Here is a 27,098-nt window from a genome sequence, read left to right as displayed (position 1 = left end):
GTACCTTTATTGACAGGAAGATTTAAAGCAAGATTTTAAATAGATATTAAGAAAAAAATGAAAAAACATTATATAATTTATTATATTAGATTGAATTCTAAAATGAAAATATATGATCATTCTTGGATAACTTTTTCATTGTGTCAGAAGGGGGTGCTGTTTTTGCATCTATCCCATGGATTTATTAAATAAATTTCCCCAGGAGATGAAAACAGCCAAGGTAATTCCCCTCTTCACACACTATACACCCATCTCTCTTTTACCACTATTCTCAAAAATTCTTGAAAAAATAGTTTGATGCAAGACTGGAATCATTTATTCAAAAATACAATATAACAACAGATAATCAATATGATTTTAGGAAAAGTCAATCCACATCACTGACAATTATTGACACAGAAACACAAGAAATAACAAATTCTACTGACAATAATAATCATACTGCTGGGATATTTATAATTTGAAAAAAAAAAAATCTTTTGATACCATAGACACCACAGGATTTTAGCCATTAAACTTGAAAGATATGGTATTAGAGGAGTAGCTCTAAACTGGGTCAAATATTACCTAAGTAACAGTTTGTGAAGATGAACAACTGCACATCATCATGCTTAAACATTTCCTGTAGTGTCCCCCAGGGGGCAGTATTGGGCCCCAAACTATTTCACCTTCATATTAATGATTTATGTAATGTTTCAAAATGTCTGAAAATTGTGTTTTGTTTTGTTTTGTTGTTGTCTTTTTTTTTGCTGATAATACAAATATGTTCTGTTATAGAGGGAAACTTGGATAAATTAAATGTAATCACTATAGAAATTAGTAAAGTTAAATCATGGTTTGAGTCAAACAATTATAATTAACACTTAATTTAAATAAAACCAAACTTGATATTTGGTAAACAAATGTTCAACTAGAAATGGGTGGAACCATAATTGAAAGAAGACAAAAAATGTGATTTCATGGTGTAAATATTGATGAGAATTTAAACTGGAAAGAATATATTCAATATATTCAGACCAAACTGAACATAAATCATGACACACATTACACTGTTTTCTGATACAACCCTTTGTAAGCTGAGATGTGGGGAAATAACTATAAAAGGTCAGTTCTGCAAATCATCTGGCTACAGAAAGTCGTAAGAGTTATTAACAAATGTGGTTATCTTGATCACACTGACATGTTGTTTAAAGATTCTCAAGTTCTATTTTAAATGATTGTAATTCCTTTTTTGTTGATTCAGTAGGAGATGCTGTTTACCCTTGGATCCATTAAACCCAGATCTCTTGGATGGTTTTTGGAGGCACCAGTTTGGGCCCACATCTCTGACTGTAGTAGCATTGACAGGTGAAGTGGTCCTCCCATTCTGTTAGCTCATCTCTGGAGGGTAGACCCACTGCCACGTACTTACTGCTGCACCTGAGGACCCTGAAGTGGGCGGGGCTCAGGTGCAGGTAGTGAGCAGACTCAAAGTTCTTCCTGACACAGCGACCTTTGCCCTGACACAGCACCTGACTGCAGAGGATGGTCGCTGCGGTGACGTTAGCAATGTACGGACCCAGAGTGGAGGACAGGTATGAGGAGAGGGAGTCACATGATACCTAAAAGAGATAGAGTAGAAATTCAGTCATGTTTAAAATAAACTTTTTATATATCATATTCTTTATTATTACATTACATTAAACTAATAAATGTTGTGCAATTTTACATTAATATTATTATTTTTTCACTTATTTTTAAACCATGTTATAATGTTACCTCCTCAAAAACATACCTTGTGTTTTCTTTCATTTACATGTTGAGTGAGTAATTCTTTATTATTAGTAGTGGTAGTTTTCAAGCTAGCAGCCACTTGACCAGATTGGTAATTCCAGGGCTGGAATTGTCTAAATTTATTCTAGTAAAGGTGTACGGAGTTTAAAAACACAGTGGAACACCACATGACATCACAAGGTGGAAGGTAGAGTGCTTTGTGTTTAAGAGAAGAGTTCAGCCTAAATATGCAGGATCGTGTGTTAAACATGTGAATGAAGCAAAACATAACTCCAGGTGTTTTTGAGGAGGAAAGAACATCATAACATAGATCAGAAAATAGAATAATATGGGCCCTTTAAAGTAATAACACTTTTCAACGCCCTTACTAACAAAAGAAGAAGAGCACGGTCTCCGATCCTCACTCTTTGATAATAGAATTTCACATAATAATAGACATTACAGCAGTATACAATATTAAACTTGTCCTAGTTCGTCTAAAATGTACATTACCTTTATTACTCTTCACTGAACTCTGGCACTTTAGATAAACTTTGTGGTTGTCTTAAAAAAGGAACTTGTGATGTAACTGACTAGTCATCCAAATGTTCAACATGTGAAGAACTCCTAAGATATTTTTGTAATTCAGAGTTTCATATAGAATATTTTCACCGTGTCGTCAAAGTCGACTGAAGACCCCCACATGACGATCCCAGCAGCCCCCAGAGCAGCACTCTCTCCAACTGTGTGCACCAAGTCACTCTGGAGAAACAAACATGGGCTCATTGCAAAGTAAGTACACTTATTATTACACCATGTAAAGAGGGGGCTTTTATTGGGTATTCATTGTTAACACATTGCATTTAGATCACCATGTTGTGTTTTATTGTTTTGAAAAAACAATGCTGCTTTGTATCATGCTTTTGTATATTTACGAAAATGTCATGCAGGAGCATGGGTGATGTAGGCCTGTGGGCTGAGCGATGGACAAAATCTCACAGCTAAAAATCAGGAGGGTTCAAACAGGGCCCGGGGGAGTTCACAAGATAACTCAAACATGCATGGATGAAATACTCTTCAAGTGCGTATTTGATGAGGGAATGTTATAATATGGCAGAAAGGTCCAAAAAGTCATTTTAACATAATACCCCTTCTCTTTAATGACCCCTTTAAACCAGCAACAAAAATAAAACAACTTAAATGTAAACAACTAAAACTAAAACTCCCCACTGTTCACCTCTATACACCCTGCGTCCTCCTCCCCCTTTACTCCTTCAGCCCCCACAACCCCTCCCCCCTCACTCTCCCCTTTAGTCCTCCAGGACCTTTTTCTTACCTGACTCAGGAAGACATTGTTGTGGTCTCTGTAGAGCGGTCGTGCGTAGACGTACACCGGGAGAGAGTGTTTCTGATTGGGCAGAGTTGCCACCCTCAGCGCCTCCTGAACACGGTTTTGGACAAACATAACTACACGCTTTGAGTCTCTCAGTTTTTTATTCAAGTAAATGGATGGAAACAGGGCTGTGCTGGCCTCCCACAGCCATGACATCTGGTTGTTCTGCACTTGCGTCTTCTTGGAGCATTTCCCTGTATAGTCAGTATCCTTCATCCAATCATAGTTAAAGCAATCAGGAAAAAGATAGAATCCCCATCTACGATTAGGACGCATTTTTCTACCAAGTTTCAAGGTCTCTTCCATGTATCTTCTTGCTGCAGTTTCAAACTCTTTTTTAACGTCATTAATAGTCTTTCTGAATGAACCTGGTTCCTTTTTGCTAGTTTGCTTGATAGATACATCTTGATAAAGTTTTTTCGATGACCAGTTTTGATCCCATAGGGGGCGCCAACTTTCCCAGTCAATCACAGCCAGCCCTGGTGAGGAATCCTGGGGAATGTACTTGTCGATGTCGATCTCAGCTTTAGTCAAATGAGCAGTTAAGTTGCCATTTTGGGGCAAGCCTCCGTAGCGTTCTTGTTGTATTTGGGTGTGATCATATTTTGGGTATTGTCCGAGCTTGCCTTCATAGAAGAGTGTGAGGAATTGGCCTGGATGACTAGGGGAGCTGACGTTCTGAAATGGTGCCATGTCCAGTGGTGGGGAGCACTTGTCAGTCAGGGCGTTCCATATGGAAATAAAAGGGAGATTCCAAAGAAGTGGGGGCTCGGTTTGGGGTAGGGAAAGGGCCAAATGGAAGGAGAGCAAAAATAGAAGAGATCGTACCATCATGATGCCTCTGAAAGTATAGCATAAGTATTTCAATTAAGAACTGAAATTAACTTTTGATTGATGTATTGATGTATTTATTTATTTCAAAAGCTTTAGTTTTTCTATTGATATATATTGTTTTTTATTGTGATATTTGAGACTATACAACAATTGGTAAGCTACTATTGTAGCCATAGCTGCCTTGGGGCAGACTGACGGAAGCGAGGCTGCCAGTCTACAACATTGTCTCCTCTGACCACTACCATCAAGCTTTAGTAACAGTAATAAATTGTCCAAAGTGGGTGTCACAGGATAACACACCCTGCCAGGTGTCACATCAAGACATGGAAGCAAAGTTGGTGTTGCAGCCTTTTAAAACACCACTATGCCCCCTTCTGCAGACTTTAGTTCAGTGCTGTAGTGCACACCTGAGGCACATGTTGAAGGACAGGGACTCGCACTTTTAAAAACAGCGGTAACTTGTCCAATGTAAAGTGTGTAGTTTTCACCAGTTACAGTTTTTCTCCTTTGGTTTGGCTGATTTCTTGAAACAGAAATGACATTCTTAAAACAGTGATGCACACAAAATGTGCAGTCACATTTTTATGTTATTTTATAATTTGGCTATTTGTTTTTGTGCTGATAAGTAGGTCCCTTAGTGATAAAATGCACTAAATTATCAATGTAATGTTTTGCTCACGTTTCTGTTTAATTTTAAGATACTCTTGCATTACTGGGGTGCGCCAGAAGGTGGCAGTGAAGTGAGTCAGTTGCGGGTCTCCAGCCACGGCCCTTCTTGAAACGTTTTGTGCCGCTCCCCTTCATACAATGAAGCGAGGCTGCACTGAACCAAAATTCACTGCCCGTTTTCTTTATTTTTCCTGTTATTCAGGTAATCTAATGTGAAACACTTACAAAAAGTACATACAAGAGAACTGTATATTATTTTGATTGTTTAGAGCTGATATATGAGTGGTTTTATTAGGGGTGTCAAATTATCGCGTTAATTGCGATTAATTAATTACCGTCATATTTAGCGCGTTATGTTTTTTAATCGCGTTAATCTCATTTTTAATCTCTAACTTTACTGTTTCTGTATGCGATTTGCTTTATTATAAAATCTGTTTTTATGTGTTGTTGGGACAACAACACACACACACAAAAAAAACACATTTATAATTTTTTTTATTTCGGTAATTCCACTCATTGCCGGAAACCCACACAAGACGCGCGCAGTAAGAGTGATGTAAACCTCATGTTAACGTTGGCGGCGTCAGTCACACAATGGTCGAAGAGCCAGTAGAACAGGTAAAAACGCATTCGTGTCTTGGAAATTATTCTCCCGACATGAAATATAAAAGAAAATAACAAATATAAAATCGCCTACAACTTAAATGTCACTGGTGAAAACAACCTGCATAGGCTCATGATGTCTGCACTACTGTCCTATAGTGACCTGCCACATGAGGGGACACGCACACAAACACAAACACACACAAACACACACAAACACACACAAACACACACAACACAAACACACACCTTCATCATCGTCATTAACCTGAGAACGCGCGGACCACGTTTCCTTCCGTAGTTACTGCGTGGACACCGCCGTCTCGTACGCTGCGTAAACTGCGCTTCCTCCTGTGCGCCTCTAAACCAGAACTAACACCAAGACTAAAACTGGGACTAACCCAGTCCAGGACTAAACCAGGTCTAAACCAGGTCTAAACCAGGACTAAACCAGGACTAAACCAGAACTAATACCAGGACTAACCCATTCCAGGACTAAACTAGGACTAAAACCAGTGATCTCATATATATTTCTCTATCAATAATATTTTTAATATGGTTAAGGAAAGACTGGACTTTTTATTGTCTTTAAGTAGACAAAAGTTATTATGTTCAGATTTCCTCGTCTTTGCTACTTTACAACAAACAGTTTCTTATTCATGGAGACTTGGGCTCAACAGCCAATTTGAAGAGAACAAACAAGAACAACATTTGCAGGATGCGGTTGCTACATTCATGTAGTTTTAAAAAGTATGACAATATCAAGTTATCCAAAGTATTCAAATTACGTTACTCACTTTAAGTAATTAAATGGATTAAGTTACAAACTATATTTTGGGATATGTAATCTGTAATCTGTAGGGGAATACATTTTAAAAGTAACCTTCCCAACACTGCAGATTAGTAATAGTAATAATAAGGATGATACTGTGGAATGTAAGTGACTGCATCTGTTAAAGTTTGTTAAACAATAAATGCCTTTTTTGTCTTTTGATCTGCCACAATTATGTAATAATGAATTTAAATGAAAATACCTTAAATTGAAGGCTTTTCTCAGCAATTTTTAGGTGAAATTAAAAAGAGATTAATTAGATTAATTAATTACAGATCATAATTAATTAATCTAAATTTTTTAAATCGCATGACAGCACTAGGTTTTATTAAAGTAGATCACATTAGTTTGTTGTAGTTTGTTGGGTTTTTTTTTTATTCAATATTGTCGCCATATAGACATCTGGGCAAATGCAAACATTGATTTTCTGACTCCACATACTATAACCTTTCCAAAAAATATATAGTTTAGCAAATCCCCCAAAAATTCCCACTAAAATAAAAAAATGAATATAAGGAACCGGACTATTAGAAGCTCTGCTAGTCACCGCAATGCGAACACGAGGTTTTGTAATGGCAGCGTCCCTCTGCAACTTGAACTCTCTTGTAATAAGCATGTAGTATCCCGGACTGTGTTGTATTGTTAATATATCAAGTTAAAATTGTTATTGTAATTACAAAATGTGTATCTGTGTAAGCTGATCTGTAAAATTGTGAATATTATTTCAGTTGGTTCCCAAGTAGGAAACAGATATTGTTATTGTACAGATATGTGCAGATGTTCATGCATTTCAGTACATATATGTTGTTTTGGTGATTAGACAGTATATGTGATAGAGTGAGGTTAGAACATATATTGTAAAAACACCAAATTATTGATACATTTACAGAAATGTAATTTGATTATTTTGTAGTTTCAAACAATGAAGCGAGGCTGCACTGAACCAAAACTCACTGCCCTTTGTCTTTATTTTTCCTGTTATTCAGACTATTCTTCTGTGCGGGTCTGCCCCCTAGACCGGACCCGTAACAAAACTATAAGCTCATATGGCCAAACTGTGATAGTTCTGCACAACATTACAGCTCACTAGCAAAAGCTCATATCTCTCCCAAAACTGTTACACCTGCTTCAAAGCAGATTCCTTTCCCATATAAAGTGTCAGTGCCATCAAAATTGCAAAGATCCTTCTCAATTGCTTTGGCTCTTTTGCATTCACTTGGTGCTTTTGCCAAAATAATCTGGATGGTCCAGCACAACACCATGGATCACCTGCAAAAGCTCAAATCTCTGCCATAACAGTTTACCCATGTGTCAAAGCTAAATTCTTTCTCATATAAAGAGTCAGTGTCCCCAAAATGCATCATCACTTTGGCCTTGTGTCAGCACTGCAGGTCAAAATGCCTAGACGTTTTGTCACTATGGCAGTGGTCTAAATAACATAATACAATTATGGATAAAAGTGAAAACAAAACAAAAAAGATTTCACTACGGTGGTAGTAGCACCATGAGCATCCTTGGAAGGGGAGTGAACCACAGTGGATATTCACACTGTCCCACATGACCACATAGTGTGATAAGAAGTTCTAATTTCACGTGACTCTCAAATACTGTCATGAATTTATCAAATCTTCCACAAAAATTCATGTATGGTATTCATGGTATCATGTTCTTGACTAATTTTGACAACAGAACAGACTATTGTGCATATGATAACTCAGACATTGAAATCATGCTGATATGTTTTGGAAAGAACAACCATCACATTGAGAATCAACTATTTATTTGGAAAATGTGCTAAATGTGGGCTCATTGTGTTAACTGTAGGCAACTGGTATAAAACCATTTGCAAAGATGCACTGACACACTTGAGACATGTACAAAGACAATTGCAGTTTGATTAAATCAATGAGAAATGCCACTCTGTTATGAACAATTGCAAGGTAGTTTGGAGATTTGTCCATGTTGTTTTGAGAATGTCATTTCTGGTACAAGAAATGAGCCAAACCAATGGAGAAAAACTGTAACATGCTTCCAATGTGACTGTAACGTGCATGACAGATATAGGTGCTGATCTGATCGTTCGATATGTTAACGTAGCATAGACGAACAGACTTGTTATTTTCTTCACGGGTGACATGAGTTCGAGGCCAATACACCCTCTTACTCATATTTTTATAGCCTGTTTATCATAGTCATTAAAGGACACCAAACAACTTATAGTCGTATATTCAATTATAATGGCAACCATTCATTTACTTTATTCTGGAGCCATGTAGGCCTATTGATCGCCATGTCATGTTAGACACAAGTTTGATTGGGGTTGGCATTGTTCTTGTTGAACCTGCAAATGAAACGATACGTCACATACAAATGATAAAACATCTTGGCGTGCATATACCTGATGTGGGCTGAGGGTGGCGCAAATATTTAAACACCAGTGTAAACAAATCAAATCTTGACATGATCACACAGAGAACTGTAACACCGACATGGGCGCACTGCAAAATACTCCATTTGTAGTTCACACAGTGGGACCAGGGACCAGGGAACATATACAGAATACTGTATACATTTTCTTTTTATCTACTCTGATGTATGGAAGTTACTTTATGTGTGTAAAAACAATGTTTAGAGTTTCGTTGGCAGTGTGAGTGCAGTGTCTGTGATGTCAAATTTGGAGGCTGCTCTTACTGTGAAATCCTTTTTTCAGTTTTATCCATAATTGTATTATGTTATTTTGACCACTACCATAGTGACAAAACATCTAAGCATTTTGACCTGCAGTGTTGACACAAGGCCAAAGGGATGATGCATTTTGGGGACACTGACTATTTCTATGAGAAAGGAGTTTAGTTTTGACACATGGGTAAACTGTTTTGGCAGAGATTTGAGCTTTTGCAGGTGATCCAGATTATTTTGGCAAAAGCACCAAGTGAATGCAAAAGAGCCAAAGCAGTTGAGAAGGATCTTTGCAATTTTGATGGCACTGACACTTTATATGGGAAAGGAATCTGCTTTGAAGCAGGTGTAACAGTTTTGGGAGAGATATGAGCTTTTGCTAGTGAGCTGTAATGTTGTGCAGAATTATCACACTGTTTGGCCATATGATCTTACTGTTTTAAGAATGTAATTACTGTTTCAAGAAATTAGACCAACCAATGGAGAAAAACTGTAATAATTGTTCCTTATCACATACACTACCAGTTAAAAGTTATCTCCATAATTGCTTATATTGTAGTTTCTCTCTGATGGCATCAAAAGAGCACTTACAAAAAAGGAAGTGAAAGCCATAAACCATTTCAAGTGAATTCATCATGGAGCTCACTGAGAGAAGGCCAAGGGTTTGATCACTGTCAACTAGGCAAAAGGTGACAACTTTGAGGATTTGAATAAAAAATATAACATTTTTTTTTTTTTTCTTTACTACCCAAGTCCAGATATCTATCTATCTATCTATCTATCTATCTATCTATCTATCTATCTATCTATCTATCTATCTATCTATCTATCTATCTATCTATCTATCTATCTATATCTATATGTCTATATCTATCTATCTATATCTATCTATATCTATATGTCTATATCTATCTATATCTATATCTATCTATATCTATATGTATATCTATCTATCTATCTATCTATCTATCTATCTATCTATCTATCTATCTATATATCTATATCTATATATCTCTCTGTCAGAATAATTTTATTATCCCATATTTGCTAAATACTTGTGTGTTATTCTAGGCCTATGAGTTAACCATTTATGTACTACAATTCTTTGATTTATAATGTACCAATCACTTGTCACTTGTTGAATAAACTCTCTGTGTTTGACAACTGTGTGCAGTGACCTATCGCTCTAGTGAACCTCGAGATGATTCCTCACATGAAGCCAACTCCCACTGTCACACATGCAAGAGTTATGATGGTGTCTGACTATACCTAAGGCACCTCCTGATTGTTAATCATGTTTTATGTGTTTGTACTATGCATAGCTTTACCAGTTTCTTATTATGTCTTTGCTGGTTTCCCCTTCCCCTTGAGAATTATCATTCTGTAACTAGGGCCTCCTACTGAAATAAAAGGAGGAGAACGGCCTTGAGTCATCAGAACGTGTGGAGACTGTTGGTTTTGATGCCCACTCTCTGCCCGTTCTCCTCATGAGTAAAACTGAATTAATCTCTTGTCTTTCTTCTTGTTTTTAAATGTCTAGATAAACCTAACATTTACTTGGTGGAGATGCCGGTGCCCAACACACCTGAGGACTCCAACGGACGTTAAGAATCCAGAAAGACCGTGGCCACGGCCCTCTGCTACGAGGTGACATACCCTTTCCGGGCTGGTTATCTTCTCGCCGGTTGGAGTCTGACGGTTGACGGGGGAACCGAGGGAGAAAGGCAACAGACTGTGAGTAGGCCTTTTGTTAAAAAGCGAGTGACTGGGGGTCATTGCGCGTAGAGAAACCCTATAAATCCTAGGCTCTAATAGGTGAAAGGGCGGCGGAGCCCCACTACTAGATGTAATTTGACAGGCTAGTGAGTAAAAGTCCGTTTCTACAGGATGGCGGAGTCGTCCCGGGTTAAATTCCGTAGATAATGTGAAGGATGCCGGAGTCCTCCCAGGGTTAAATTCCGTTGGCGCCGAGAAAATAAGAAAATCAATAAAAATAAAAATAGAAAAACTGAAAATAATAAAAACTGAGTGTGAATGGTTGTGTGACTGGAAGATAATAACCACTAGGTTGTTGTCCTCATACCAATCAATTGAGAAAGGAAATAGTGAGTCTTTGTGGATGTAAAGACAAGATTTCTCCACCTTGACGGGTTGAAGTGAGAAATACCACAAAGATAATTTAATCACTATCTCAATCAAGAAAAGTTAAACCAGTTCTTAGAGACCTCCCCAGGAGTGATAGGACTGGTCCAAATTCTTTTAATATGGGTAACAAACATTCTACAGGGAGACCTAGAGATAGGTTAAAGTGTAAAGATTATAAAGTTCTTGAAAATAATGACAAGAGTAACGTTAAATATTTGGATAAATGGATAACAAAATACAATTTTGAGGGGCGACTTAATGTGTCAGACCTTGAGGCACTGCGCGCACAGATTAAAGAAAGAACCAAAAATAATGAAAGGAAGATGCGCAAAAATGGCATTAGAGAGTTAGAGAATTGATTAGAGACATAGCCAGACTAAGAGAGAGCCGTCTGAAAAGAAAGCAGGAAAATAAAGAAATACTATCGAAAGCCGATACAATGCTTTTCCAAAACAAAGAAGATTATGAGACAGTTGTTGCTAGTAGACGCCCACTACAACCACCTGCACAACAACTACCACATGATATGGCTACACCAGTGAAGGACAGCCCTTCTGTAAGCGCTGCATTCCTTCCTCCGCCTTATGCTACGGGGGGGCACGACACTTCAGACAAAACATACCCTGACCTAGAACCGCTTATGTCTACGCAGGCAGGGGTCTCCACTCGCAGACCAGAGTGAGATTATATTTGTATACAGAACTTGGACAGCTGAGGATGTAAAGAAGGCCGTAGAAGGCATTACACCTTACAAAGACGATGTACATCAGTTCTGTGTTGAAATGGAGGCTCTCAGAGACTCCTATAAATTAAATGGCCTTGAGACGCAGCAGGCCTGGATGGCTGCGCTGGGCTCCAATTGGAGCCATGTCAGAGGTGACTGGGATCCCTCAGGAACTGATGGTAAATCCCTACAACATGATGCTCAGGACTTGACCGTCAGAATACAATACAATACAATAAAAAACAACTTGTATCATTTTTAGGTCTTACAAATTATTGCAGACAGTGGATTCCAAACTACGCTGAAATTATTAACCCACTGCATAAATTAATTTATGATGAAGCAAATAACCATGACAACTCCTTTAAAATGGACAGCAAAGGCCCTCCTAGCAAAGGTACTTCAAGACTTGATTTTTCCTGAACCTAGGGAAATAAATCACAAAGTAACTTGAACAGAAGAGGCAAATTTGGCATTCAAAAAAAAATATATATATAAAAGATAAAAAGTGAACTAATGAAGTCAACTGTATTGGCATTACAAGATTACACACAGTGATACTGTGTCTTTTTCAAAATTTGGTACAGACCAAAATACTAAGCCAGCGCAGCGAGTGATAAAAGACAATGCTAATATCGTTATATTACCCAAAAATAAAGATGTTAACATACAAACGGGTAATGTACTGTCATCACAAAATAAAAACAATAAAGTTGGCAAAAGAGTGCATGCAGACGGGGAATCTGTGCCAAACGTCAAGGTTAGAGATACGTCGCTGCTAGGAGACGGGGCATCAGTGGTGTGAGGCACAGAAGAATCCTAACATGCTGCTACCCCACATACACTGTTTCTGAGATAACAAAACTCCTGCCAATAAGTTTTGTCAACACACCAAGGGGTCAGCAGTGGACCTCTACCCAACATAGGCCTAAGGTAGAGGGACAAATTCACCCGACTGCTTCAGCTGAAAAATGAATATTGCATGTTAAAAATATCTGGAAGAGAAGTTTTGACTATGCTTTATGTAACGTTAGTTCCGAGGCCAGGCTAAGGGTGTTAAAATAGGAAACATAAAAAGTTAATTAAGCACAGGTTATAATAACAACCAGCAGTCAAAAATGTTGATTATTATAAATGTATTAAAAGTAAAATGAGAGACAAAGATAAATTATGAGATTATAAAGCACAAAAGTTAAAGTCACAAATAAATAAATGAATTAGAGTCTATGAACAAAAGTAGTTAATTTTCAGTTGTTTTATTATAAAGTACAGTTTGAAGACAGTTTGTACAAATCCCAGGTCCAATAATACAAAACAAATAGTCTGTCCCACCGCACAGACTCTTAGCTCATTATCTGGAAGTTTGTTGAGTTGAGGTTGTTTTTCAAATCACAGAATCAGTCCGTGGGAAATCTGACCTAGGAAGCCAGAAACACAAATAAGTATATCGTTCAAAATAAGTACCTTAGTTATTTTAACATGAACATTATGAACGAATTAAATCAAGACTATGTGTAACATACGTAAGGAACGATACAGAGTTATGGCACTAAAACATAAACCAGGTATAATGTATATAATTAATTTTTGATAATTAATTATTCATCCTAGTACTGATCCAAAGTTCAGTTGAATTAAGTAAATTATGTGTAAATATATCATTTGACAGATAAATGCATTTAGTTTGTATTCATCAAAATGTCAATTCCAAATACTGGTCAAAAATATCCAGGCAGAGATCACAGTTAGACCGAGTTTATAAATTAAAATGTTGTCTAACAAACATACAATAAAGAAGTTAAAAGGTAGTTAAAGGAGTAATTGAAGATTTTGTCGAATAAAACAGACTAGCGACACTTTACACCGTTCAAATTTAATATAAGAGTTATTCACATAATGGCAAAAGACTCACCTTAACAGGACAGTTGAAATACGCCGTTATTTAGAAATTCCAGAGCTTTTTTGAGAGTTTTTACAGACAAAACACATCAGCCGCAGCTGAGAGCGAGGGGAAGTAAAGCGCGTGTACCTAAAGGAAGGGGAAAGTGCGGCAGCCGAACAGGAAGTAGACTGCCAAAATAAAAGTCCGCTGAAATAAAAAGTGTATTTGATACGGGTCACGTTTAATCGCCGTTATTTCGGTCCCTTCTGATTTTAGATAAAACACTAAACTATTGCTAAAATGTTAAAGGCACCGTATTTTTGATTCGTTTGAAAATGTTCTGTTTAAAATGTAATTAAGCATGTTGGCTTGTTTTATTCAGATGATAGAGTAACTTTAACCTAGTTTGTATTGGCTTGTTTTCTAACTTGGTATTATTAATTTAGTACTGAGTAAAAGTGCTTGTAGCTTTTATATATTGGTTATGGGTTAAATAAATGATATTGTTGAAGAATTTCAAACAATGTAATTAATGGGTAAAATGGAAGCTTTGAGTCTTAAAGCAACAGCAAAGTACTGAATGGGAAAGACAAGTATGGATTAAAAAAGGAGCAACTGTGATAGATGGAATTTATGTGTGACCACAATTTAAACCTGTCCTTCCGCGAAATCTATATAAGATTGCAGCTATTGTTGTTGTTGTATTGTTAGCCATGTTTCACATGTCTCAACAGGGGGGATGGTAGGACAGGTTCATAAATATTATACGACTTATGGATTCAATAATTACTCAAAAAACTTTTGTAGAGCATGTCTAATTTGTGCTAAACATAATTCACAAGGAAATTTGAGACCAAAAAGAGGACAATTTCCACAGGCTCAATATCCATTTGAAATAATCCATATGGATTTTATAGAGCTCAATCAAAGTGAAGGAAAGAAATATTGTTTAGTAATAATTAATGCATTTTCCAAATGGATAGAATTATTTCCCACTAGAAATCCTGACGCTCTGACTGTGGCTAAAGCACTGTGTAAAGACATTATACCAAGATTTGGTATACCAGAGAAAGTCTATAGTGATAATGGAACTCATTTTGTAAAGAGTTTGATATCTCATATAGGTAAACTATTCCACATCGATTTGAAAAATCACTGCACATACCATCCTCAGAGCACTGGGCTAGTAGAAAGAATGAATGGTACAATTAAAAACAGATTGAAAAAATGTATGGAAGAAACAGGGCGACCATGGACCCAGTGTTTAGATTTAGTCAAACTGTATATGAACATTACTAGTACCACAGGCCTAACCCCATACCAAATAATATTTGGAAGAACGTACAAAATACCTCAATTTAGGAATGAATGGGAAATTAATGAAGAAGCTAACTTAGCAGACTATATGAGGAAAATATTAGAAAAACAAAGCAAAAATCCGTAAACTTTTTAAAATGACTAAAACTTCCACTGGCCTAAATCTGACCATGACTGACCTAGACCCCAAATGACCATGTCTACCAATTTGCTTATGGGCATATAGCACAGACACAGACCCAATGTATGCAGAAGCATTAATATGACTGGAAGTGGTGTGCGTTTAGACAATCTCACAGCCTCCTGGGGTGTTGACATTTTCGAGGTCAGCAACCACTTTCAGCCTGTGTCCCGAGGCGATGTGTGGTGGTGGTGTGGCAAAGATAAACTTTATGATAGATTGCCAAGAAATGTGATAGGACACTGTGCTTTAGTGTCCCTTTTGCTGCCCACGACCATACATCTCCTCCCTGATAAACATTTACTACATGAAATGTCTAGTATCTTACCTAAAACATGGTCTAGAAATAAGAGATCCTCCTCATGGAAAGGAGATTCTGACCCGACATATATTGATGCTATAGGAGTCCCGAGGGGGGTCCCCAGTGAGTACAAGTTAGTGGATCAAATAGCCTCAGGCTTTGAAAGTTTCCCAATTTTGTCCGCTATATTTCCAGTAACACCAAATAAAAATGTTGATCGAATTAACTACATCCATTATAATGTTCAAAAACTAGGCAACTACACCCAGGCTGGATTTGAGGCAGTGCATGAGCAATTAGCAGCAACTTCTCTGATGATGTTCCAAAATCGTATCGCATTAGATATGCTCCTCGCTGAGAAATCTGTGTGTGAGATTTTTGGTGACCAGTGCTGCACCTTCATCCCTAACAACACTGCATCTGATGGTAGCTTGACTAGGACCATTGAAGGCCTACGGACCCTTAACAAGTGCCTTAAAGAGCAGTCTGGCGTTGACCAGTCCATGTGGGATGACTGGATGGATGTATTTGGAAAATACAAGTCCATTGTGTCCTCTGCACTGATCTCTGTAGCCATTTTCACCGGTTTATTGACGTTGTGTGGATGTTGTTGTATTCCCTGCATCTGAGAATTACTTAATAAACTGATCACCACTGCAATTGCCCCATATCCTGACGATAAGGCAGTGCAAGCACATTTGTTGGCTGGTGATGATTCATACAGTGGGGACTCCTCCTCCTTGGCTCTCTCACTTCTATTTAATCATGACACAGAAATACACGACTAAAATAACATTACCTCCGAGTGTAAAAATATAATTGCTCGACTATGAAATCATAACTGAAAATCGAAAGAAGTAGTTATGAATTGATTTTTCGTTAGCAAATATATGATAAACAGGAGGGAAATGTCAGAATAATTTTATTATCCCATATTTGCTAAATACTTGTGTGATTATTCTAGGCCTATGAGTTAACCATTTATGTACTACAATTCTTTGATTTATAATGTACCAATCACTTGTCACTTGTTGAATAAACTCTCTGTGTTTGACAACTGTGTGCAGTGACCTATCGCTCTAGTGAACCTCGAGATGATTCCTCACAGGAAGCCAACTCCCACTGTCACACATGCAAGAGTTATGATGGTGTCTGACTATACCTAAGGCACCTCCTGATTGTTAATCATGTTTTATGTGTTTGTACTATGCATAGCTTCATCAGTTTCTTATTATGTCTTTGCTGGTTTCCCCTTCCCCTTGAGAATTATCATTCTGTAACTAGGGCCTCCTAATGAAATAAAAGGAGGAGAACGGCCTTGAGTCATCAGAACGTGTGGAGACTGTTGGTTTTGATGCCCACTCTCTGCCCGTTCTCCTCATGAGTAAAACTGAATTAATCTCTTGTCTTTCTTCTTGTTTTTAAATGTCTAGATAAACCTAACACTCTCTCTCTCTCTCTACATATATATATATATATATATATATATATATCCAACAGAGCCTTGTTCTCGCATCTCGCCCATTTCCGCCGTGTTCCAGTAGCCCATTTTTCATCAAGGTGCCCTGGTTCCCCAGCACCTGATGCAGACCTTGTTTGGCCGGGCGACGTCTGAGCCGGCATGTCATACGTTTCTTTCTCTCTCATCATTGTATGAGGTGGGCAGTAGCACGAACGGTCTTGCCCAAGGACCCACACTGGTTAGCTCATTGTCCCCCCTGCCCGTCAGAGGGGGGATTTGAACCCGGGTCTCCCATGTGAAAGTCCAGTGACTTCCCAATTGAGCTAACCAGCTGCCAACCCTCTCAGCCAAATAATCGACCGCACTGGCTATGGATACCGACTCAGAAACGGGGCCACCATCAGTCACCTCCTCTACATGGATGACATCAAGCTGTACGCTAAGAGTGAGCGAGACATCGACTCACTGATCCACACCAAAAAGGATCTACAGTACAGACATTGGGATGTCATTCGGGCTTGAGAAATGTAGCAGGATGGTGACAAAGAGAGGGAAGGTAGTCCACACAGAGGGGGTGTCACTCCCAGAAGGAACAATAGCAGACGTTGAGGACAGTTACAAGTACCTTGGTATCCACAAGCAAGTGGCAACCTCGAAGAGGCAACAAGGAAAGCGGCTACGGCCAAATACCTGCAAAGAGTGAGGCAAGTCCTGAGAAGCCAGCTCAATGGCAAGAACAAGGTGCAGGCAATCAACAGCTATGCCTGCCAGTGATCAGATACCCTGCAGGGATTGTAAGCTGGCCAAAGGAGGAGATACAGACCACAGATGTTAAGACACGAAAGCTCCTGACCATGCATGGAGGGTTCCATCCCAAATCCAGCACCCTGAGACTGTACGCAGGCCGGAAGGAAGGGGGCCGAGGACTAGTGAGTGTGGGAACCACTGTCCAGGATGAAACATCCAAGCTCCTTGAGTACATCAAGGACAAGGCCCTGACAGATGAGGTGCTCAGAGAATGTCTCAGACAGTGGGGTCCAGAGGAAGAGGTGCTGGAGGGACCATCATGGCAGGACAAACCCCTACATGGGGCGTACCACCGGAACATAACTGAAGTGGCTGATATCAAGAAATCCTACCAATGGCTTGAGAGGGCTGGTCTGAAGGACAGCACAGAGGCACTGATCCTGGCTGCTCAGGAGCAGGCCCTGGGCACTCGAGCAATAGAGACCCAGATCTACCACACCAGACAAGACCACGGTGTAGACTGTGCAAAGAGGCTCCTGAGACAGTCCAGCACATAACTGCGGGGTGTAAGATGCTGGCAGGGAAAGCATACATGGAGCGACATAACCAAGTGGCGGGCATAGTGTACAGAAACATCTGTGCAGAGTACGGGCTGGAAACCCCAGGATCAAGGTGGGAAACACCTCCAAAGGTTGTGGAGAATGACCGAGCCAAGATCCTGTGGGACTTCCAGATACAGACTGACAGAATGGTGATGGCGAACCAACCAGACATAGTGGTGGTGGATAAGAAACAGAGCAGAGCCGTGGTGGTTGACATCGCAATACAAGCGATGGTAATATCAGGAAAAAGGAACACGAGAAGCTAGAGAAATACCAGGGGCTCAAGGAAGAGCTGGAGAGAGCCTGGAAAGTAAAGGCATCAGTGGTGCCTGTGGTGATCGGAAGCACTCGGGGCTGTAACCCCCAAACTGGAAGAGTGGCTACAACAGATACCGGGAAAAACAACGGACATCTCAGTCCAGAAAAGTGCAGTACTGGGAACAGCAAAGATACTGCGCAGAACTCTCAAGCTCCCAGGCCTCTGGTAGAGGACCCGAGCTGAATGAGGGTGAGAGAGACCTACCACCGTGGAAGGTGAGAAACACATTTTTTTTTTTTAATATATATATATATATATATAAAATGACTAAATGTAGCACATTATTTGATATTCTGCTTCTAAAATTGGGTAGAAATTATTTCAGGCTTTTTTATTTATTAAAAAGTTTGAAAATATGTCTACTAGCCTACAAAAGTGTTATATTACCCAAAGATAAATACACATACATTCATAAAACAATATATAATAGTAACTAAAGTGTTTTAAAATATTTTTTAACGAAGAGAAAGCATCTCTCACCTGCAGCTGCTGTATCTCGGGTTGAGTGACGACAGGCCTGTTCTGTGGTTTATATTGTGTTTAACTTAATCATTTTTTACAGGAAACTAGTCACATCTCCTTATAAAGAAGTCTTCTGCTTTCGACTTTAAAGCATGTCATTTAAATTAAATACAAATAGTTATAAGTAATATTATGTATTTAATTTATATTATTAGTAATTTATAAAAAACTATCATATGTTCACAAATAAAACAATACTTTAGAGTGATTATCAGATACTAATACTGTCATTTTTTTTTCAAAGCAACAGGAAGGGGACAGGGGAACAAGGTGGAAAAGGGGAACTTCTAAAAATTTACTTTCATGGAAGATTAAATTAAAATGACTCATCATCATCAAATATGGAATGAATGAATTACACGCAAAACTCTATGACAAAATTTGGTTTATGAAAGTCACCATGCCTGACTTTTATTTTAAATATGAAAAAACAACTAGGCCTAGTGCATTTTAAATAAATGGATGGAAACAATGCTGTAGATGAATTCTACAGCCACAAAAGGTTATTATTTCTCCCTGGACACTCCCCTGTATAACCCACCATGTCTTGATTGTAATCATAGTTATAGCAATCAGGATACAGATAATAACCCCATAGTCTTTTGGGTCTCAACTTCTTCTCTAATTTATTGATCTGAGGAAGTATCTTTTCACAGCACGCTCAAATACTATCTCGGCCCAATCTTCAGCTTTGTCATCGGTTAGAGAAGCATTTTTTTTTCTTAACAGTTTCAAAGGAAAACGGGTATACACACACACACATATAGAAGTGTGTGTGTGTGTGTGTGTGTGTATGTATGTATATATATATATATATATATATATATATATATATATATATATATATATATATATATATATATATATATATATATATATATTATATGTATGTGTGTGTGTGTGTTTATATAAAAACACGGACTAGCAATGATAGAAAACTCAACAAGCATCACTGAAATTACTTGAAACTAAGAAAAGCAATAATATATAAAAATTTACTGAAAATTGTCCAACAAATATTTTGTTGCACAACCTTTTGAGGCAAACTCTGCAAACAAATGATATCTGTAACTGTCAATGAGACTTCTGCACTGGTCAACAGGTATTTTGAGCCATTTTTCATGAGCAAACTGCGTTAGTTGTCTCCGGTTTGAAGGGTGCCTTCTCCAGACAGCATGTTTCAGCTCCTTTCACAGATGTTCAGTAGAACTGAGATCTGGGCTCACAGAAGAACACTCCAGAACAGTCCAGTGTTTTGTTCCGAGCCATTCTTGTGTGCTTTTTGCTGTGTGTTTTGGGTCATTTTCCTGTTGGAAGACCCATGACCTATTATTAGTACAGTACAACAAGAATGAGATTGTAAAGATAGGACAGGAATCTAAAGCGGATTTTTATTTATGTTTTGTATTTACAGCAATAAAAACTATTTTTGTATGACACAATTTTTCATGTTTCTCACAAATGATAAATTGGTGGATCTAAATCCATAGTGACTTTAGGAGCCACTTATATCTGTACTGGGGTTAGACTCATTTTGTTCAAATACATCAGGTACAGGGCCTTTATTGACAGGAAGATTTAAAGCAAGTTTTTAAATCAATATAAAAAAAAAAAAAAACTAAAAAAAACAGAAAAATATATATCAGTTATTATATTAGATTGAATTCTATAATGAAAATATATGATCAGTCTTGGATAACTTTTCCATTATGCCAGCAGGGGGTGCTGTTTACATATCCATCCTATGGATTTATTAAATAAATTTCCCCAACATCATTCCCCTCTTCACACACTATAGATCTGACTCTTTTACCACAATTCTCAAAAATTCTAGAAAAATAGTTTGATGCAAGACTGGAATCATTTATTCAAAAATACAATATAACAACAGATAATCAATATGGTTTTAGGAAAAGTCAATCCACATCTCTGACAATTATTGACACAGTTGAAGAAATAACAAATTCTACTGACAATAATAATCATACTGCTGGAATATTTACAATTTGAAAAAATCTTTTGATACCATACACCACAGGATTTTAGCCATTAAACTTGAAAGATATGGTATTAAGAGGAGTAGCTAGTAATAATTTCGAGATCACTATGACTTGGACTAATATTTTTTGGAAAACAAAGGGTTAATATAATGGAATAGACACGGACCAATCACAATTTTTTTTCCAATGGTATCTGGGTAAATGAGTGACTCCCCGTGGAGGCACTGAACTAAAGAAACACCTGCAGGGCCTTTGCCTTCCTGTAGCGAAGGCCAGTGCCTTCGCAAATACCCTGTGATAGCAAATATAAGCAAGTGATAAATGCTGTCTGTTCACTCTGTCCCGCCCTAACTCTCCACTGGCAGCATGTTACTGCTACAGGCTAATGAATGGATGACAACAGAGCTGTGTGCTATAGGAGTTCTGACAAGTTCAACTTCAAGTCAAAGTAATATGGGAGTAATATGTCTTCTCGTCAGCGGGACCCTTCTGCCAAGTAAGAAAAGAAGCATTAAGCTGAAATGACTGCATCTGGCTTCGGTGAAATCCTACAGCTCTTATTTTGATTCACACACTGGCTAATGGTGGCTAGCGACTTTAGCCTAAGGGCCTAGTTCCACTGCACAGGTATTTCGCTCTATGCAAGCATAAAAACTGCAGTGTTTGTATGCGTAACTTTTAGAATGCATGGAAAGTGAATGAGGGCAGCTCCACTGTGTGCGCTAGACGCGCGTATGGAGATTTCAGAAAATAGGGTCCATCCTATTTTTTGATGGTCTACACGAGCGTAGGCGCGTATGCCCATCTAAATACACAGAGAGCATGAATCTTTGGTTGTATTTGTGTGTTTACCATCAGCACAACTTGTTCCCTGGGCAGTTCTGTGTCGTGTGAAAGAGCCGAGGTCCAGAAAGACTGTTAAAATGTCCTTTAAAATTTACTTTTGAAAACCTTGCGTTTGCCCTGCTCACCCAGTGCAGAAGGTAAATACAAGTCTGTTCAGCTTGTTAATTTCACTGTGGACCTGATACAAGTGGCTAAACGCGCCCAGTCAAGTTTGATCGGCTTCACATTGACAAACACAGAGTCAGTGTCGTGCGTGTACGTCCTGCTGCAGCTGCCGGTGGAGTTGCCTTAGCGTTGACGTGCGGCTTTGGTTTCACGAGGTTACGCACGTAAACGCTGACATGTGCAGTAGAACCAGGCCCTAAGGGTTGGGGTGGATCAATCAGACCCAAAAGTTAATTTTCTCGCCTAGCAAGAAAATATATTTTTTGACCCGCCCCAAGAGAGCGGGAGGGAAAAAAATGTCTTCAGGTCTGTGTGACCCCGAGGGGAGCGTGAGGGTTTTAAAGGCTCTCTCAAAAACCTTCCTATATACAGGGACTTCTCTTTGAGCTATTCGATTTGCCCAAACCTGCGCGCTACAAGTTGACCTACACATCACATCACACGTGTATTTATTAGGGGTGTAACGATATCCAAGTCTCACGATACGATATCATCACAGTATGAACCTCACGGGACGATATTTATTGCGATATTATGGGAAAGCTCATGATATGGTGTGGAGGCTCATTATTACAGATGTAACAATATCGAAATCTCTCAGTAGAATATTTTCATGCTGTACATCTCACAGTACGGTATTTATTGAGATATTTTGTGGAGCCAACAAAACTGTGAATATACTACTTTTTCCTCTTAAAATGCCTTGACAAAACTTAATCCAAAAAATTAAGACTTAAAAGTGCTTAGAACTGTTATTTCTTCTTGTAGTCTGCACTGAAATGGAGCAAAGGCTCATGGTCTATATAGTTCCCTCTGTCTTTTTTCCCTCTGTCCTATTTCTGCACCATAACTCTTAATTTAAGCAAAGAGACTTGTGATTCGATATATTGTGATGGTCCACGATATTATTGGGAGAACTTTGATGATACGATATCACGATATTTTAGTTATTGTTGCATCCCTAGTATTTACTTATATTAAAGATGTGATGTGAATGTTTTTGTCCTGTCATAAAGGTGCTCTCTCAAAAATACAAGAGCCTTCCTCCAGGAGTCCTCCTGAGCTCGAGCGTGGCCCACAGTCTGCCCGCCCCACACCATGCCTGGAAGACAGGAAGAAAAAGAAAAGGAAAATCATATCTCGTCATGAGTTTAATCCCCCAGCCCTGATCTACACTTTGTGCACTTTTTACAGCTTCTCTTACACAGTTTTTTGGTTTTATGTGTTCTGAAGTTGCTGGCCCGTGTGAGTGGAGAGTACGGAGGCTCGATCAGATGACCAGCGTCGGGATATACGAGCAGAGTGAGCAGGTGAATGTTCCCAGCCTTCTCCATCATTGCCTTTATCTAACACAAAACATCAACAACTTTAACTACCATAGGAATGAAATGTAAGCAACATGCAATCAAATGTCTACTAAAGTAAAGACTTCACAATTCCCAGCATTCAGACATTAAGTGAGACACAAGGACAATATAGGGAGAATAGCTTGATAACTTTATTTTGATAAATATACTGAATATGAATTTAATTTTTATTAATTTAAAAATGAACACATCTAAATTTATGTTTCAATATTTTCCACCTTACAAACTGCAGTAGCTGCTATGATATCCCCAAATACAGTGAACTCACATCCATAGCACCTATAAAAGACGACCAACACTGATCATCCTGACCCACCACTAACAACAGGGGGCACTGCACACGTCCCATCTGCACATGAAGAAAAACATTTTTGTAGTAAAACAATACAAGACAAAACAATATAAATGTGGTTGCTGGTGAGATTGCCTTGAGTAAAACATACAAAGATCCCACATAAAAAGGGTTAGTAATGTTACTTCAGCATTTCTCCAGTGCTTTTCTGTTTAAATATCTATAAATCCCTTGTACTCACATCTACTTTGAATGCAGGGTCTTCAGGGATTGGCAGGAGCAGGTCATGCCATGTTAGTTCCTGTTTCTCACTGATGCGGGTTTTATCGATATTTCTGAATAAAATTTGATTTTGTTACATGATGAAACATTTTAGCCAAGCACAGTGCTATTCACCTTATTCCAGAAGTTTGTATGTGTCGCCATTATTATTCAGGTTGTATTATTTTGCGTGGGGCTGCCGATCTTAACAGAAAATAAGTTCAATAACGACTAAAAACCTGTTTTAAAGCCCCTAGACAATCGGTGAGAATCTTGTTGGTGCACATGAAAAGTGAACATTATACACAAATTAACTTTATGTCGTAATTAAGATGTAAAACGTTTCCCAAATTCTCCATTGAAATGAATGAAATTCCCATTTAACTGGAAGTGCCACCACATGAAAGCACAGTTTAGCAGCATTTAGAGACAAAATTGGGCGGGCCAGAATAAGGTGAATAGAATTATGGTACAAAGAGAAGTATATCACACACCTCGCAGAAAGAGCTGATGAAAAAATACAATGTCAGGGAAATGATATTACACTTAAATTAGATTTGACAGTGGATTTGTCATCCCAATGACTTAAGCAATGGCTAAAAGTAAAATGATGATAAAGCTGTTAGCAGCAACATAACTTACATACTAGAGTAGTTCAATAGTTCTTCACCGCTGCTGTTCACTGGCTGAATGCGACTTCCGCTGAAACACACCGCACATCTAAGCTGAGAAACACAAAGAAACCACAGTGACATTACAGTTTTAAAATTATGCCTTATTTTAAGTGAAATAAACATATTTTTAATTAAAATTATTTAAATATATGGAAATCTATGTAGCACAAGTTCACTGTTACCTTCATGACCTTGGAGTAAGCGGCCATTTTTAAGGTCATAACTGTACCAAAAGACAGGCCCCACATGGCGATCCTGCTGCCCACAATCTGAGGATGTTGCTCCAGGAATTTATAGGCAGTCTAGAAAAGCAATAACAAGCTACATGTACTATCAAACATAATGGTCTCATGAACACCATGTAAATCATGATTAATTCATTGTTGGTCGGACTTTAGCCAACTTATGGGAAAATCTGTTCATCCATCTGTTTCAGAGTGATGAAAAAGGAATACTGTTCTTTCCTGTTCTTCCCTAATCTTACCTCTGTGCAGGCTCATCAGTCTCAAATGCAAAGCCTTCTCAATGCCTTGTGCAATTTGGGCATGGTAAGGCATCCAGGTATTACTCGCTGCCCAAGTCGTGTTCCAAATTTGGCTAATTTACCAAGGATACAAAAGATTGTATCCTTCACTGCCATGCACCAAATTCCTCCATCCATCCATTTTCTTCCACCTCTGGGTTGCAGGGGCAGCAGTCTAAGCAGGTATTCCCAGACACATCCTCCAGCTCCTCCGGGGGGACCCCAAAGCGTTCCCAGGCCAGCCGAGAGACATAGTCCCTCCAGCATGTCTAAATTACTCTTTCATCTACAATTATGATTCTAAGTAGGAGCATGGACCCACAGTGCTTATGTTATATTTAAATAATTACAATAAGGCATATACATTCAGGTGGTAGTGGTGAAAGAAACAGAATATAGGTGAAAAGTGTAAAATATGCACAAGTGTCCTTTCCACTGGCAAACAACTAGAGCACAGTGTCTGTGTTTTGAATGGTAAAAAGTCCTCAAAATTTTGCAGATAACAGGAAGATCAAACCCTCAATAAATATTTTTATGTTGTACTATTTCAGTGTGTACTCACTGTAACACTATTGAAGTTTGATTAAACTTTGATTAGATGTGGCTTACATAATAACAACCTGTGCCTTAGAACAACCTGTTCTGTGCTTTAATTGGGGGACATAAGGTCACTGAACCTTAAATTTACTGCAGCCTTTTTTAATCTTAAACCAAAGTGATGTATTACCTAAAGATAAAAAGAGTGAGCTGCTCATCCACTATTGTGATGTTGACACAGCAGCCTTTCAAGTTTCAAAGTTGACAAAATAAAAAAGATCTTCATTACCTCAAAGTAGTCATTCTTCATCCTTTTTCCAGTTGTCATTGTGACTTTATTGGTCAGATAATCCAGGGCCAGAGCAGCAAACCCATGTGACGCCAGTAAAGACGCTCTATACTCCATTAGATTGCCACCTCCTCCCCAGAGGTCCAGGACAGCAGGAAACGGGCCAGGTCCTGCATAAAATCTTCTGTAAGCAACAAAGTCGAACCCCTGGCACACACTGTGCAGAAGGAGAGCCCACCTGGAGGGAGGAAGAGTGTAGCAGTGAGGTCGTGCTCTGTAACTGGTATCCTCTGGACTCCAGGAGCCATGTACCAGCGCTCCACCAGCACAGCAGCCAGACAGCTCTGCTCCTTGAAGCCCTCTGACAGGTGGCCCTGGTACACTGACACTGTCACCTCCAGAGGGGTCTCCACATTGGTCTTCCTCAACCTGAGCCATTATTATATTGCATTAGTCACACTCATTAGATACACTTTGCATTACATCTCATACCCACTCTTACATCACATGTGCTGCTACACAAAAAATACTGTAGAAAGAACAGTCACACATTATAATGTCTGACCTGAGTCCAGGTTTACTCCCTGGCACTGGTCTGAGGCTCCACAGTAATCCCATTGGTTCCACTCCTTCATATGTCCCACCCAGGCTGGGGTCCTCACACACTGTCAATGCAAAGGTGCACTATGTAACTTTTCAGATTTGAGGTCAGCCACCTGCTTGTCTCCATGGAGGTGTAACTGGTTTTACTGGAGAACTAAAATATCAGGTAAGTCTTGCATTTAGTCAATGACAGGTATACTGTTACTAATGGCAGAGTCACCTTTCTACAAATTTGACCTCTAACATGGTGTGCTTGCATAACTTGTCTTCAGGAAAATATATGATATATAATACATTTAATGGAACATCCCAGGCATTCTCCTTTGGAACTAGCAGGTGATGGGCCCTCCACCGGAAAAGACTGAAGTGAACAGGGGAGTATTAATACTTAGTGAGAGACTTACAGTTGAGTGTCCCGGTGCTGTCACACATGTAGTGTCCAAACGCCTCCCAGTTGTGTTTGTCTTCACTGAGGAGATGGGAGCGCACCGTCAGCTCAGTCCCAGGAGGAGCATTTTGGACCAGCACTTTAAATTTCTCATCCACAAGAGCTCGGGATGGGTGAACGGACAGCCGC

At 38.8% G+C, this 27,098-nt stretch overlaps 2 protein-coding genes across 4 annotated transcripts; both read right to left on the bottom strand.

Annotated features, from left to right (window-relative positions):
- Positions 1-293: 293 nt before the first annotated feature.
- Positions 294-19,019, bottom strand: LOC110168822 (hyaluronidase-2-like). 3 transcript variants are annotated; one of them, XM_055155270.1, is made up of 4 exons: positions 18,923-19,019; positions 3,089-3,986; positions 2,425-2,514; positions 294-1,601 (listed from the first exon to the last, which is right to left on the bottom strand). In XM_055155270.1, exons 2-4 carry the CDS (start codon positions 3,977-3,979, stop codon positions 1,272-1,274), a joined length of 1,311 nt encoding a protein of 436 aa, XP_055011245.1. In that variant the 5' UTR covers positions 3,980-3,986; positions 18,923-19,019; the 3' UTR covers positions 294-1,271. The 3 variants fall into 3 exon arrangements, with proteins under 3 accessions (XP_055011245.1, XP_055011244.1, XP_055011246.1); XM_055155269.1 differs by lacking the exon at positions 18,923-19,019 and adding an exon at positions 10,348-11,468; XM_055155271.1 differs by lacking the exon at positions 18,923-19,019 and adding an exon at positions 8,340-8,347.
- A 3,354-nt stretch (positions 19,020-22,373) lies between these two features.
- On the bottom strand, positions 22,374-27,097 carry LOC129409514 (peroxisomal succinyl-coenzyme A thioesterase-like; the record flags this gene model as incomplete). Its single annotated transcript, XM_055155865.1, has 10 exons — positions 22,374-23,077; positions 23,180-23,321; positions 23,611-23,691; positions 23,876-23,969; positions 24,538-24,620; positions 24,752-24,871; positions 25,919-26,088; positions 26,157-26,347; positions 26,484-26,583; positions 26,926-27,097. Coding segments are annotated over 10 exons (1,278 nt in total), but the record flags the coding sequence as incomplete, so codon positions are not given.
- Between the last annotated feature and the right edge of the window lies 1 nt (position 27,098).

This window comes from Boleophthalmus pectinirostris, unplaced genomic scaffold (assembly GCF_026225935.1).
Source record: "Boleophthalmus pectinirostris isolate CB_2022bp ecotype Guang Dong unplaced genomic scaffold, ASM2622593v1 HiC_scaffold_2, whole genome shotgun sequence".
In the NCBI taxonomy this organism is placed as follows: domain Eukaryota; kingdom Metazoa; phylum Chordata; class Actinopteri; order Gobiiformes; family Gobiidae; genus Boleophthalmus; species Boleophthalmus pectinirostris.
This window is presented reverse-complemented; position numbering and strand designations above follow the sequence as displayed.